The sequence below is a fragment of the Rhodamnia argentea genome, chromosome 6, assembly GCF_020921035.1.
Source record: "Rhodamnia argentea isolate NSW1041297 chromosome 6, ASM2092103v1, whole genome shotgun sequence".
NCBI lineage: Eukaryota > Viridiplantae > Streptophyta > Magnoliopsida > Myrtales > Myrtaceae > Rhodamnia > Rhodamnia argentea.
The window spans coordinates 17,728,202-17,741,994 of NC_063155.1; the positions used below are offsets into that span (position 1 = coordinate 17,728,202).

The 13,793-nt window shown below is 40.7% G+C and overlaps 2 protein-coding genes across 2 annotated transcripts in view; both read left to right on the plus strand.

Annotated features, from left to right (window-relative positions):
* Positions 1–9,072, plus strand: part of LOC125315525 (disease resistance protein RUN1-like) — a 31,672-nt gene extending 22,600 nt beyond the window's left edge. Inside the window, exon 2 of the mRNA XM_048280704.1 lies at positions 8,289–9,072. Coding sequence (XP_048136661.1) covers positions 8,289–9,072 — 784 coding nt within the window. The remainder of the gene's footprint in view (positions 1–8,288) is intronic.
* Positions 9,073–11,499: 2,427 nt separating this feature from the next.
* On the plus strand, positions 11,500–13,284 carry LOC115751719 (disease resistance protein TAO1-like). Its single transcript, XM_048280705.1, has 3 exons — positions 11,500–11,805; positions 11,900–12,804; positions 13,269–13,284. Exons 1-3 carry the CDS (start codon positions 11,500–11,502, stop codon positions 13,282–13,284), a joined length of 1,227 nt encoding a protein of 408 aa, XP_048136662.1.
* Positions 13,285–13,793: the final 509 nt, after the last annotated feature.

A 13,793-nucleotide genomic window follows, 5' to 3' on the forward strand; every position in this document is an offset into this window, starting at 1 on the left:
CGTTGAAGCAAGATCGCGGTTAAGATGTCCACCTCAAGCTACAGCTTGATGACCGGAAGAGAAACTCTTTTCGTGGAAAAAGCGAATGTCGTGGAATCAGCAAATAATCTGCCAATTGCAGCTCAGATTTCCAATGAAAGGTTTCCAAGAAGACAGTAGTTTCTGATTTTCTAATGCAAAATAGAACCATTGGTGCATCATTTTGCAAGATGATATTAATAGTAGCTCATGGTTGATCTTAAATGATTCTTATGACTATTTTTTTTCCCCCTCTTAACAGATATCTGCGAAGATTCGGGCATTCGTCTTGGCAGAGGCTCAGATGAAAGACTTGACAAAGAGAAGCAGACGTACACAAATGAGGAAACTCAAAATGCAACAAGCCTAAGGTTCCTTAGAGCGAGGAATGCGGATTTTATTGGAGATTTTTCGAAGCTGTTATCTGAATTGAGATATTGTGAATTATTGCCTGTGTAACGAGGCGACTTGAAAATCTATCTCATGAAATGCCTTCTTTCAAAAACGAATCTATATTTGGCAGAACCACTCAAGAACTAGACCGCCACGAGAAGATACTGTGAATTATTAGATGCTCAAAATGTAAAAGGTCTATTATATATCGAACTCACGACATAACGTTCGAGCGTAAATTTGACTTTTTTTTTTTTTTTTTTGCTTAACAGATGAGATAGGTCCAATATACATGAAATTGAATGGCAACAACTCTTGAGTCTCAACAGCACCATCGAATGAAAAAGCAAATAGAAATCATATCTGGCCAATCTGGTTTGAGAATTATGCCGACCCATGCAAAGAAAGAGAGACAACGTGAAGATATTGACTACTTTAACCTCCCGAAATTCCGAATATGCCCTAGTAGAAGAAGAAGAAAAAACACTGGGATTCCATCTGTTTCTTTAGTTTTCGTCCAATGTACAATTGAATCAACTTCGATGTTCCAATGGAAAGACAAGGCCGTTTGGATCTAGACACGTGCGAATTATGAATGGCTAGCTAGAAAAGTAGATGACTTCAACGTAATGTTCGTAACACAACTGGCGAAGTTGTTAGAAAGTTGAAGACAAACTTGGCTTTCTGGAGGGACAAACTTAGGGTGCTTGCTCACCTTACCAAAAAAAGAAAGAAAAGAACTTAGGGTGCTTGCTCTGTGAAGAGGATATAAACAATCATGCCATCGATTGGAGATAGTAATAGAAGTGGCAGGGCATTGAACAGCTTCCCCGGGCAATGCTCGTGACTCTGTACCCGTTGAGGCCGGAACCAAACCAAGCGAGGAGGTTCAATCGTTGCTCTTAGCGTCAATTCTTCCAAATAGTCCGAGGTGCAAAGCTCGATCAATAGTGGGGAATTTTGGAAAAGAGTGTTTATGAACCTAATTTTGCCCCCCAATCTTTCATTATGATCCCTGAAGCATTGGAAATTTACGCTAGGCGAGGTGGATTGGTTCCGTTGATGCTCGTCCTGGACACTCCAAGAAAACTAGTATTCCTCATGTATGCTTATTACTTATGAGCTGTGGAATGTCACCTGAAAACCGGCATACAAGGAGGTATGATGACAATCTCCTCCACTTTCTATCAGTTTATTGGTTTGATAATATCCTTTGAACATTATCAGATACGTTTCTGACTGAAATGCTCAGTCCTCGTGTATGCGGTCTTGAATTTGTAAAGTCCAAATTTGCTTCCTAGCAAACTATCCCGTATTGCTGATTTTGCTGATTGGATATTGGGAAACAAACCAAGTAACAAGCACATCTTTCTGTTCTGTAGTTTACGCACATCGCCTTTTCAGCGTAACCTTATTAACGCCAGTTCGGTTCCAAAGCACAAACGAGGAGAGTGTTGCTAATTGCTTACCCAAGCCTGTTGTTTTCCTTTTCATCGGCCAGCGAATGAAGTCTCTGTTAATCGCGGTCCAACTGCGAACTAATCAGAAACACGTGGAATGTGAGGCGAGATATGTCCCCAGATTTTTGTGTTGGTGCAAATGATGTTTTGATGATTAGTAAAACCTCTCCTTCTTGTGTAGGTTTAACCTGCATTTCATGAAATTCGGAGAAAGTCCCCAAAAACCATAGGACGGAGATGCAGGCAGGTCTTGAGACATTATGGAAAGGCGTTCCAAGGTTCTTCGCTATTGGCGCTTATCATGTGCTCCCGGTTGTTAATGCTCATCATATGACATCGTGATCGCAGGAAGACCGCATGTGCAGGTGCTCTTTGTACGTGAAGTTTAAGTATCAAATCCAATTTGTTAACAAGATTACCGTTAACATGTGCACTTCAAGCTCCAATTTTGCAACTGGAAGAGAAACTATTTTCGTGGAAAAACCGAATGTCGGGGAATCAGCAAATAATCTGTCAATTGCAGCCAAGAGCTTAATGAAAAGGTTTCCAAGAAGACAGTAGTTTCTCATTTGAAATTACTCTTAACGCAAAATAAAACTACTGGTGAATTGTTTCCGAGAGGAAAGTCAATAGTTGATCTGAAGTAAATTCTTATGATTATTGTTTCCCTCTTACTTCGGGCATTTGTCTCGACAAAGGCTCATATGAAAGACTTGACAAAGAGGAGCAGACATAGACAAATGAACAATTTGAAAATGTACCAAGCTAAAGGTTGCTTAGAGTGAGGAATGCGCGTTATATACACGTGACACGGGCCGGGAGTTTGTGTCCCTCGAACGATGCGGGGGATCAAACGATTGGTGCCGTTGAGTCCTCCCACACTCGAAAACCTTGAAGTGATGCTTGTTGGTGTCAAACATAACTCATGAGAGATGCAAAAGGTAAGAATCAACTAGGTCTGGAGGAGTGGTGTTAGATCGGTTTGTGCTAAGAGTTCTAGGATCAAATAGAATACATTCCTTAGGAGCTCTAAAGGCGGGTTTGGCCTCTCGTGTACAAACTGGTCGGGAGCTGATGCCGTTCTCCCGACGAGGCCATGGCAGGTCGAAACCAATTGTTGTGCCTAACGTAGTATTTTATCGCTCGATACAAAGGAAGCCTAAGATAAGCTGGGCATGGTATGACCCGATACGAGAGAGATATTCGTCTGAGTGTTCCATGAATAACTATAGAAAAAGGGCTGGCCTGGTCTTCCGCGACACGCTAGGCACCCCACGGGTTGTTCCGCGGCCAAGGAATCTTTGAGCCAATGACACATGCACCCGACCTCTTAGCTTTCAGAAGCTTGGAGATTCTCATCCTTAAGGATTGTATCGACCAGAGCAGATTCTCCTTTTTATCGGAAACAGGAAGAGCCTCATTTCCATGGACTTTAGGAATTGCAAGAGACTTCAGGAGTTAATTTCAGTTTTCTCAGAAAAAATGATGAAGAGTTGGGCCATGGAGGATGGTTTCTAATTCAAGAACTTGATGGATTTGTAAGTTCGAACCATTTTGCGTAGAGTAGTCATTCCACTTTGGCGATGGACCCGTTAATGTACTAATGCTCAATTTTGACTGGTCCTTGTGTCATTTTGCTCTTATGATCTTCGATCAGCTAGCATTATGTTGGAAGTGTTTCACTAGGGATTGCCTGTTTAATGAGACAACTTGAAAAATATATCTCAAGAAACGCCCCCTCTCAAAATTTAATCTTTTTTGATACAACCACTTGGGCTGCCGTGAGAACATTATTGTGAATTGTCAGGTGCTCCAAACGTAAACGGTCTATCATTTACCGGACTAACGAAAGAACGTTGGAGCGTAGATAGATTCTTCCACTAAACAGAAGAGATATCGATAGCACCATCGAATGAAAAAAACAACTAAAAATCGCACTTGGCCAACTAGTGCAGCTGATTTGAGAATTATCCCAACCCATGTATAGAAAGAATGACAATGCAAAAATATGGATTCCTTCAACATCCCAAAAACCCGAATATGCCAAGAAGAAGAAGAAGAAGACATTGTGATTACTTGTGTTTCTTTAATTTTAAGAAATGAAGAAGATTGATGCAAGTGATCGGGTCCAATTCTAACACCAAACTTTCTTGTTGAGACATAATAATTTTAGTGCGACAACCATAAACATAATAGACCCAATTGTGGGTGCCCGACCGTACCGCAACTTATTTTCTCTAGGACCAATGGAGGACATTCAGATCTAGAAGGCAGAGATGAAAACAACTTCTTTTCTCTACGCAACGTAATATAGAAGCAGTGCAACTTCAATTGAGAGCTAATCTGGAACGCCGAATCATCATCAACGAAATTCTTCCTTCTTGAAGTTTATTCATCTAGACAGCTTTTGGGATGTTTGGCTCCCCTAGTTTTGTCTTCTTCTTCTTCTTCTTTTTATTGGTAGGAATATTTTCATTTCAGTTGAGAGAGAAGTACATAACTTTAAGATAAAGATGGAAATCAAATAAAATAAGTAAATCTGAAAGACAAATCAACTTGATATAGCTTGCGAAGACTCATTCATTCCACAAATATGGGTCTGTTATTGTGACACCCGAGGATTTGTCAACTACTAGATAAGGGAAATAATTAAGGTGGGCCCTCTTTTATCACTTAAGTCCTCCAAGTCAAAAATTTGGACTAGATATTCTCTTCCTCTCTCTCTCTTTCTCCTTCCACCGCCATTCTTTCCCCCTTATTTTTACCGCTTCTCTCTTCTCCTTTCTTCTTCCTTTTCTTTCGTTTTCTTTGGAAAAGCAACACCACCAGAACACCACCACCACCGTAGACCACCTCCAGCCACAACCGTATGCTATTGATACCGCAAGCAAGCCCGAACAGCAGCCCTGAAGCTACTCTGCTTCCTCCCCTGTTCTACATCTTTCGCTGCTGCCCTGCTTGGGTTTCTGCAGCTGCAACGGCTTCCAACCACCAGCACCGCTTCAACCACCACCACACCTCTACTCTGACCTCCTCTGATGCTGATCCTCCTCTTGCAGCTTCCACGAAACCGCCAAAGAACCCCGAACAGCCGGTAAACCCCAACCTGCCATGTTTCCCCTATTTTGATGCCGGTTCTGTTCTGCTGTGGAGCAGCGCCTTCCGCCACCTTCCTCCACTACCAGCGGCCACCATATGCTCCCCCACACCCCCAAAGACCTCCTCTATCAGTCCCGCGAAGCTGCACCACTGCTGGAGCCCCAGAACAGCCCCAATCAGCTTGCCCTGCACCAAGTCCCCTGTTTTGGCTTGCTGCAGCTTCTGTTCGCTGCTGCCCAAGCTCCCACCGGCCACCGCGAACCACCTCCGACCATCCTCAGACCTTCCTTGATGTTTTCCAGCCATCACCAAGTTAAGCCGCCGCCATAGCATGCCGGAACAGCCACGAACAGCCCTGCATAGTCCCGGTTCCCCTGTTTTTCCTGCCCTGTTCTAGTTTCTGTTCGCCTACTGTTCAGCCGCCTTCCGGCCAGCTCAGCCGACGTCCGACCACCATATCCATTCCCAGACGTTGCCCAACCATTGACCTCCACCGCTCAGCCTTGCACCGCTTCCATCCAATCCCCACAGCCGCGAAACAGCTCCTACTCGCCTGTCCCGTCTCTCGGGTGTGCCCTGTTTTGTGGGCCACCGACCTGGGCCGTGGCCGAGATTCTAGGCCGAGTGGCCGGCCAAGTTGGCCGAGGGCCTGGGCCATGTGCCGGCTCCGTGGGCCAATTTGGCCGAGAATTTTGGCTTATGGGCCGAGAGGATTAGGCCGATTGCTCGAGCCATGTCCCAAGTTTGTGCTTGAAGATCTTCAAGGATCGCCGCCGCGTCTAATCGATGGTGAGTCGACCTCTAATCCTTGGCTAAGTCGTTAATTACGTTTGGATTAGTTTAATTAGATTATTAGGGTATTTTTGGTAGATTAATTAGGGCCGGTTTAGGCCGGAGACTCGGTTTAGGTTAAATGGCCCTAATTAATTGGATTAATTCGATTGGGGCTAGTTTGGACAGAATGAGTGATTAATTGATTGACATTGCTTGATCGTGATCGAATAATAGGTCAAGAATGAGCATATGACTGATTGATGATTTGGATTTAATTACGTGCGATTGGATTGAATGTTGTCATTGAATTATTGATCTACGTTCGATTATAATTTATATGGACTAATTGATGAAATGCCTTAACGAATGGCTAGTCAAATTGATTGATTGGTTGGAGTTCGATCACTCGATTTATGAATGCGAGGTCACATGGACAACATATGCATTTGTGTGATTACTCAAGAGTTTTTTTGTGTGAGCATATCGTGTGAGCATTTGACTAAATGCGGATTATAAATTGGCTATTTGCTAAGTATGCTTGAGTGGTCACACGATGGATTATTCCTATCAAGTTCGTACCGTGCCGGTCGTACGGAACCATACGACTTGTCAGATGCACGTCAATTCGTGCCGTGCCGATCGTACGGATCACACGGATTGACCGATGCCGGTTGCAGCTTGTGACGGACCGAAGCCCCTATAGGGATTCCCGATAGTGCCGTGTCGTGCCGGCCGTACGAGTCACACGGGCTATCGGATGCCGTCGCCGGAAGTAAGGGACGAAGCCTGGTCCCGCCCGTAGACACCGCCGGTCGTAGTGTAAAGTCACACCGGTCGTGTGCAATTGGGCCGGATGTCCGTTAATAATCGGACCACGTGTGGTGTCTACGTGTGTGATTGACGTGACAATCATGATTGATATGTGTGGTATATTATGTCTAATATTGCATAATGCGTGATTTCCAAGCAGTGAGCTGCATGTGATTGGAATAAATATATATTATATGTGATTGATTGTTAGGACTCTCTGAACGAATCAACGCCTTAGCCGGGCTTAGGCGTTGACTCACCGGGATTTATTTCTCACCCTATTGTAGTTAACCTTTTTCGAGTCCGAAATAATGGAATTTAGGGTTCTGTTGGAATTGATGCTGAGGGCTATGTTGATATAGTCCTCTACCCGGAGTAGATGTGAGTTGACCCTACCCACTTCGAAGTATGGAGCTAAATGGTGTGTTGTCTTGATTGGATAAGACAAGTTTGTCAATAAAATGATGTTTTTGAATTAATGCGTTTTCCTACTTGCCTATCCGTATTTTATATTTTTGTCCGGGAATATTATACGTTTCCGCATGCATAGTTAATCTCATGGGTTGATAGCGTGCCTGGGGCGCTATCCTTTTTAACCCGAGGGACGAGATGACAGGGATGTCGCGCGCTCGAGGATCGGGGCGTAACACCTTCCATTTGAGTAAGAAGTGTTTTGAGGGGAAGGACACCGAGGAAGGGCAACGAGCGCTTAGAGAAGTGAGCGAGTTAAGTGGATGGGAATCTGAGATATTTGCTAACGGGTACTTCTCTTCCACTTAACTTTTTTTGTTTTTTGTGAACTATTGTTATTGATTACTATGATTTCTAATTCACGCAAAACCCATGAGATGTAGATGAATTACTTCCACTACAAGTTCACAAAAACATCTCCAAGATGTCTCAACGATCGTTCGTAATGCCCCAGAGACAACAAACACTAGTACTCCCTAAGATGTCTCCCGAAAGTTAAACCAGCAACAACTAAAGCCAAACTATCCCAAATTTTGCCCAAGAATTTTACAAGTCTCGCCGGCACAGAGCTAAAAACACAAGGAAACGACAACCCCTCCGGCCAATAGTATCAACCACTAAACAGCATTCTCACAAATAACTCCAATGCTCAGTCTTCCAAAGCATGATCACCACCAGATCAAATTGACCTCCGGCGTTTCGATTTGATTATGTCTAGATTCGATTCCTGGTACTAGTATCCCCCCATTGGCGGGCGTTTGGAAAGTCAACTAGAAGTCCTCAATCTAAGCCTGTAGGTTGTCCTGGCCTTCTCCCCTCCTCCACAACCTTTTGTTAAAAAAATAAATAAATCGACTTGCTATGGTTCGACTAGCGGCAACCCCTAAAGCCTTAATACAAACATTATACTCCAGGTACAGCACCTTATTTTATTTCAACAAGATTTATCTGTTGTTGGAAAGGAAGGGGAAAGGAAAAGAATATTAAAATTTATCCACGTTAGAGCCGGCTGGCTAAATGGACTGAATTTGTACAAATGCAAAATATTTATGACCCGAGTGGAAAAAAGTTTAGGACTGTGAATAGACACAATTGCAATTGATATAGGACTTTTTTTTATATACATAATTTTCCCATTGTTACTTGTAATACCAAAACATTTTGCATGTTAATTGGCCTCATCCATCCTTCACATGTATGTGGATGTCTTTTGATTATATTAAGCATAACCACGAAGTTATCACAAGTTTTATCATTTGACAGGCATGAAGGAGAATTAGTTAAAGAAGTTATCAAAACTGTTCCGAGCAAGTTGGGAAATGATTTTCAGCTTGATGTCACTAAGCGCTTAGTTGGAATTGATGACCATGTGAACAAAATTAAGAATTGGGTAGACACGCCTGCCCGTGATGCTAGAATAATTGGAATCTATGGCATGGGCGGAATCGGTAAAACGACTCTTGCCAAGGTAGTCTACAACAAGCTATCGAATGACTTTAAGCATCGTTGCTTCGTTTCAAATATTCGAGAAAGAGCTCACCGCGATGGTATTCCTTATCTACAAAACCAAGTAATTAAGGAAATATTGCCAAATGAACGTGAAATTCGTACAGTTGATCGTGGAATCAGTTTGATCAGATCTAGATTACAATTGAATAAGGTTCTCATTATTCTGGATGATGTAGACCACAAAATTCAACTAGATGCTTTGGCTGGAGAGCGTAATTGGTTTATGACAGGAAGTATTATCATTGTTACAACTAGAAACAAAGCTATTCTTGATCAACCTGAATTCGAGGTAGACTACGCATATGAATTGAATGAAATGGATGAGACGCATTCTTTGCTTTTGTTTAAGAGACATGCATTTCGTATGGACCATTCTCCAACAGACTTTGATGATATCTCTCGTGAAATCATATCTACCATGGGTGGTCTACCCTTGGCTCTTGAGGTTGTTGGTTCATACTTGTTTAGAAAAACAAATCGAAATGTATGGAAAGATGTGTTGAAGCAATTAAAGCAACAACCACATAGAGATGTCTAAGAGATATTGAAGATAAGTTATGATGCATTAGAAGATGGACATAAGCAGATTTTTCTCGATATTGCTTGTTTCGTTATGGGGAAAAAGATCAAATTTGCCATGTACATGTGGGAGGACTGTAGGATTTATCCAAGTCAAGGAATAGAAGAATTGAAGTTAAGGTGCTTAATAAAATTTGGAGATGATGGTCATTTTAGGATGCATGATCAACTGAAAGATCTTGGAAGGAGTATTTTTTGCCGAGGACAACCGCCCGAGAGATGTATGAGACCATGGAACGATGAAGAAGCCTTCAGAGAACAATTCAATGAAATGGTAACACATCACACTCCTTTCTCTCTCTTTCTCTACCTCATAATTTCATATATCTAATCTGACCTATGATAACTTTTAATTCAGTATGAGCAGATGCTCCTGCATTAATAGGGTTTTTTTCCAATTTAATTTTTTTTAAAAAAATATTTATAAAAATATTTTTTAAAAATAAATATTTACGGATTTGGGCCTCACTTGGCGGTTGGGCTGCCGAGCAAGCCTATGTCTTTTTTTTTTTTAATTTTCATTTTTAAGTGTTTTAATTATTTATATTTATAATATTTTCGTATTTTTTAACATGTTTATATTTATTTTATTTATAATTTTTTTTGCGAAGCTTATCTTTATAACATAATTAGTAATAATTAATACAAAAAATTATTAAGATCTATAATTCATAAATAATGTTGTAATTATGTAATTAATTGAAAATATTCACATAAGGAAAATCCTCAATACCAAACGAAAAGAAACCTTAGCCACAGTATAAAAAATAGAGTCCAAAAAAATTTTTCTCGGGGGCGTTGCCTCCGAACCCCCGCGCAGATCTGTTCGCATCGCAAAGGAGATTTGTTCGCTTGCTCCGAGTTGGGCCTATCGGCCCAACTCTCTGCGTCACGAGCTAAATCTCAATTTTTCCTCTACTTTTTGGGCCGCACAAAAATATGTCGGGTCGGGTGATAAACCAGACCGGGTACATAAAATTCAATACATATTTAACAATATATGAAATTAATTGAAAATATTCATAATAAAAAATTGATAAAATATTCATATAAATAATGTTGTAATTATGCAATTCGGTCGGCTAAAAAGATTGAAAGAGGAGGAAAGAGGGAAATGAGGGTTCATTTAATATTGAGAAGTAACATCGAAGGGAAAAAAATGCAAAATTGACAAGGAAAACGACTGTTTTCCCACACAAAAAGAAAAGCCCGGCTTTTTCCCAAAAAAACGCCGTTTTCCTTGTCAATTTTGCATTTTTTTTCCCTTCGATGTTACTTCTCGATATTAAATGAACCCTCCTTTCCCTCTTTCCTCCTCTTTCAATTTTTGTAGCCGACCGAATTGCATAATTACAACATTATTTATATGAATATTTTACCAATTTTATATTATGAATATTTTCAATTAATTTCATATATTGTTAAATATGTGTTGAATTTTATGTACCCAGTTCGGTTTATCACCCAACCCGACATATTTTTATGTAGCCCAAAAAGTGGAGGAAAATTTGAGATTTAGTTTGTGACGCGGAGAGTTGGGCCGATAGTTCCAACTCGGAGCAAGCGAACAAATCTCCTTTGCGGTGCGAACAGATCTGCGTGGGCGTTCAAGGGCAACGCCCCCGAGAAAATTTTTTTTGGGCTCTATTTTTTATACTGCGGCTAGGGTTTCTTTTCGTTTGGTATTGAAGATTTTCCTTATGTGAATATTTTCAATTAATTACATAATTACAACATTATTTATGAATTATAGATCTTAATAATTTTTTGTATTAATTATTACTAATTATGTTATAAAGATAAGCTTCGCTAAAAAAAAAATTATAAATAAAATAAATATAAACACGTTAAGAAATACGAAAATATTACAAATATAAATAATTAAAACACTTAAAAAATGAAAATTAAAAAAAAAAAGACATCGGCTTGCTCGGCGCTTGGGCCGCCGAGCGAGGCCCAAATCCGTAAATATTTATTTTTAAAAAATATTTTTGTAAATATTTTAAAAAAAATTAAATTGGAAAAAAACCCGCATTAATATCTTTAAACATCCATTCATGCCCATTGTAGGTGAATTTTGACAGCTATGGTTTATAAGTATCCCAAAGATGAAAAAGTTACATCATTTAATTTGAGGTGTGTACCGCAGAGTTCCAAATAAGCAAAAGGTAAAACTTTGAGGTGTGCTTGTCTTAGTTTTTTGAAAGCAAGAAAGCCCTCATCTTTCTATTTTCATGTGAAAATATTAAACATTGTTTTACCTATCAACATTTGTATACGGCGAGGGTAAGATGACATATTGTGCGAGTCCCGGAATTAGAAAAGAAAGAATTAAAAAGTTAAGAGTCAATTTTAACACTCGTTCGATATGCAGCACAGGTATACCATGGAGATAGCTACATCGTTCATTTACATTGACTGGGAAACATGGAATTACTGGCCCCATAATCTCCAGACACGCACAAGTGATCAGTTTAAGAACTTACCGACCTCAAGGTTCCTTCAATTAAGCCAGGCGGCTTTAAGGGGAGACTTCAACGGGTTGTTTTCTGAATTAAGATGGCTTCAGTGGTTTTACGCTCATCCCATGGTGTCTTTTTCGGCAATCAATTTGCATCTTCCTGAATTAGTGGTGCTGGAGTTGTCACACAACCAGTTCACAGCGTCTTGGGAAGGATGGAATTCAATCGAGGTAAGAAGGAAAAAAAGGACATCCTCCTTGAACTTTGGTCTGTTTTGTTTCGGCGGTTGACTCATTTTTTGACAGGTTATTCTCCTTTTTACAGGCAGCAAAACGGCTGAAAGTTCTCGACCTTTCACATAGCATGCATCTAAGATGTACTCCTGATCTCTCGGCTTTCGTAGAATTGGAGTGTCTCATCTTGTATGAGTGCCGCGAACTGAAGCAAGTCCACCCTTCTATTGGCAAAGTCAGGAGCCTCGTTTCTTTGGACTTGCGTTATTGTGTCGGTCTCTGGGATCTACCGGAAGAAGTGGGCGAATTAGAACAACTAAAAGAACTTGTTTTAGACGATGCTGGTATTAGAAACATTCCTTCGTCCATCGGTTCTCTGAAGAAGTTGGAGAAACTGAGTGCCAGCAATTGTCGTTCATTGAGAAAAATCCCCAACTCAATTGGGAATCTTTCTTCTCTCCAACATCTTGACCTACACTATTGTTTCTCATTGAGCGAAGTCCCTAGCTCAATTGGGGATTTACAAAGTTTGCAACATTTGGACATTAGTCGGTCTGTCATTGAAAAGTTGCCCACTGCAATTGGAAGGTTGAAAAAACTGCAGAGGCTAATTCTCACATGTTGCACTAGTCTAAAAGGGGAAATTCCAAGTGAAATTGGCAGCTTGTGTTCACTTGAGAATCTTGAAATCACTTTCGCGCCAATATCTAGCCTGCCAGAAAGCATTCGAAATCTTTCTTCTCTCAAACGCCTTGACTTAATGGGCTGTTTTGAGCTCCAATCGTTGCCAGAGCTTCCTTCCGGCTTAACGTACTTGGCCATCTCTTGTCAAAGTCTCAGGTTGCCACAGCTTTCTTCCCTAATCCACATAGAAGAACTTAGTATTCATGGGTGCGATCTGCAAGATGAATGCATCACGGAGCTTCCGTCAAGACTCTTGAAACTTCATTTTGAATCCTGTCGTACGCTGATGTTGCATAAGCTTGAGGAATCCAGGTACTTGGAAGAGTTGTCAATAAAACACTGTAAGTCCATTGAAAGATTGGATATTTCAAGATTAAATTGTCTCAAACGATTAGAGGCCAGCTTTTGTGACAATCTAGTTGAAATTCAAGCTCTTGATAGGGCGGAGTTTTTAGAGGCATTGGATATCTCTTATTGTGGGTCCATTGAAAAATTACCTGACCTATCATGCTTGGCGACCTTGAAAAAGTTGTTTATCAATGACTGTCGCAATCTACGTTGTGTTGAGAGCCTCGAGAGATTCTTGTCTTGCCGAAGCATATACATATCCGGGTGCGAATCCCTAGAAAAACTACCAAACCTGTCGAAATTTGAGAAATTGGAGAATTTCACAATAAGGAGTTCACTTCGTCTTACGGAGATTCCTGGGGTTGGGGAATCGAGATCTTTAACACGCATGGATATCAGAGGATGTGAATCATTGGAGACTTTGCCAGATTTGTCGGGATGTGAGAAGTTAAAATCTCTGGTTGTCCGAGATTGCAAGAAACTTACTCAGCTTCAGGGACTTGAAAAGTTGGCTTTAAATTATTTGGATATTTTTGGGTGCTACTCGATGGAAACGATACCTGAATTACCTGGAACACGTGTCGTTAGAAACTACGAAAGTGGGCAACATGAAGGTTATGTTGCATATATTGTATTGCAGTGATAATGTCGCGATGAATCTTATACCCATATTACAACAGTCAAATGAGTCATGTTTCCTTAACAGAGGTAAATAGCAGTAAACTATCATTTTTCCTTCTGAGATTCACGACTATCTTCTTTTGACAAGAAGGTTTTCCTTGACAGAGTTCTGTACTTTCCTAAATTCCTAGTCTTACATAGTCGAAGGAGTGGGGGATTGGTCGTAGAAGCTACCTAAATGTGGGTCTACCTACAATAGTAGGCATTGGTCTCAAATAAGATTCTTGATCATTCAACGGCCAGCATGAGCGAAGCCTCTGCAACAGCTTAGA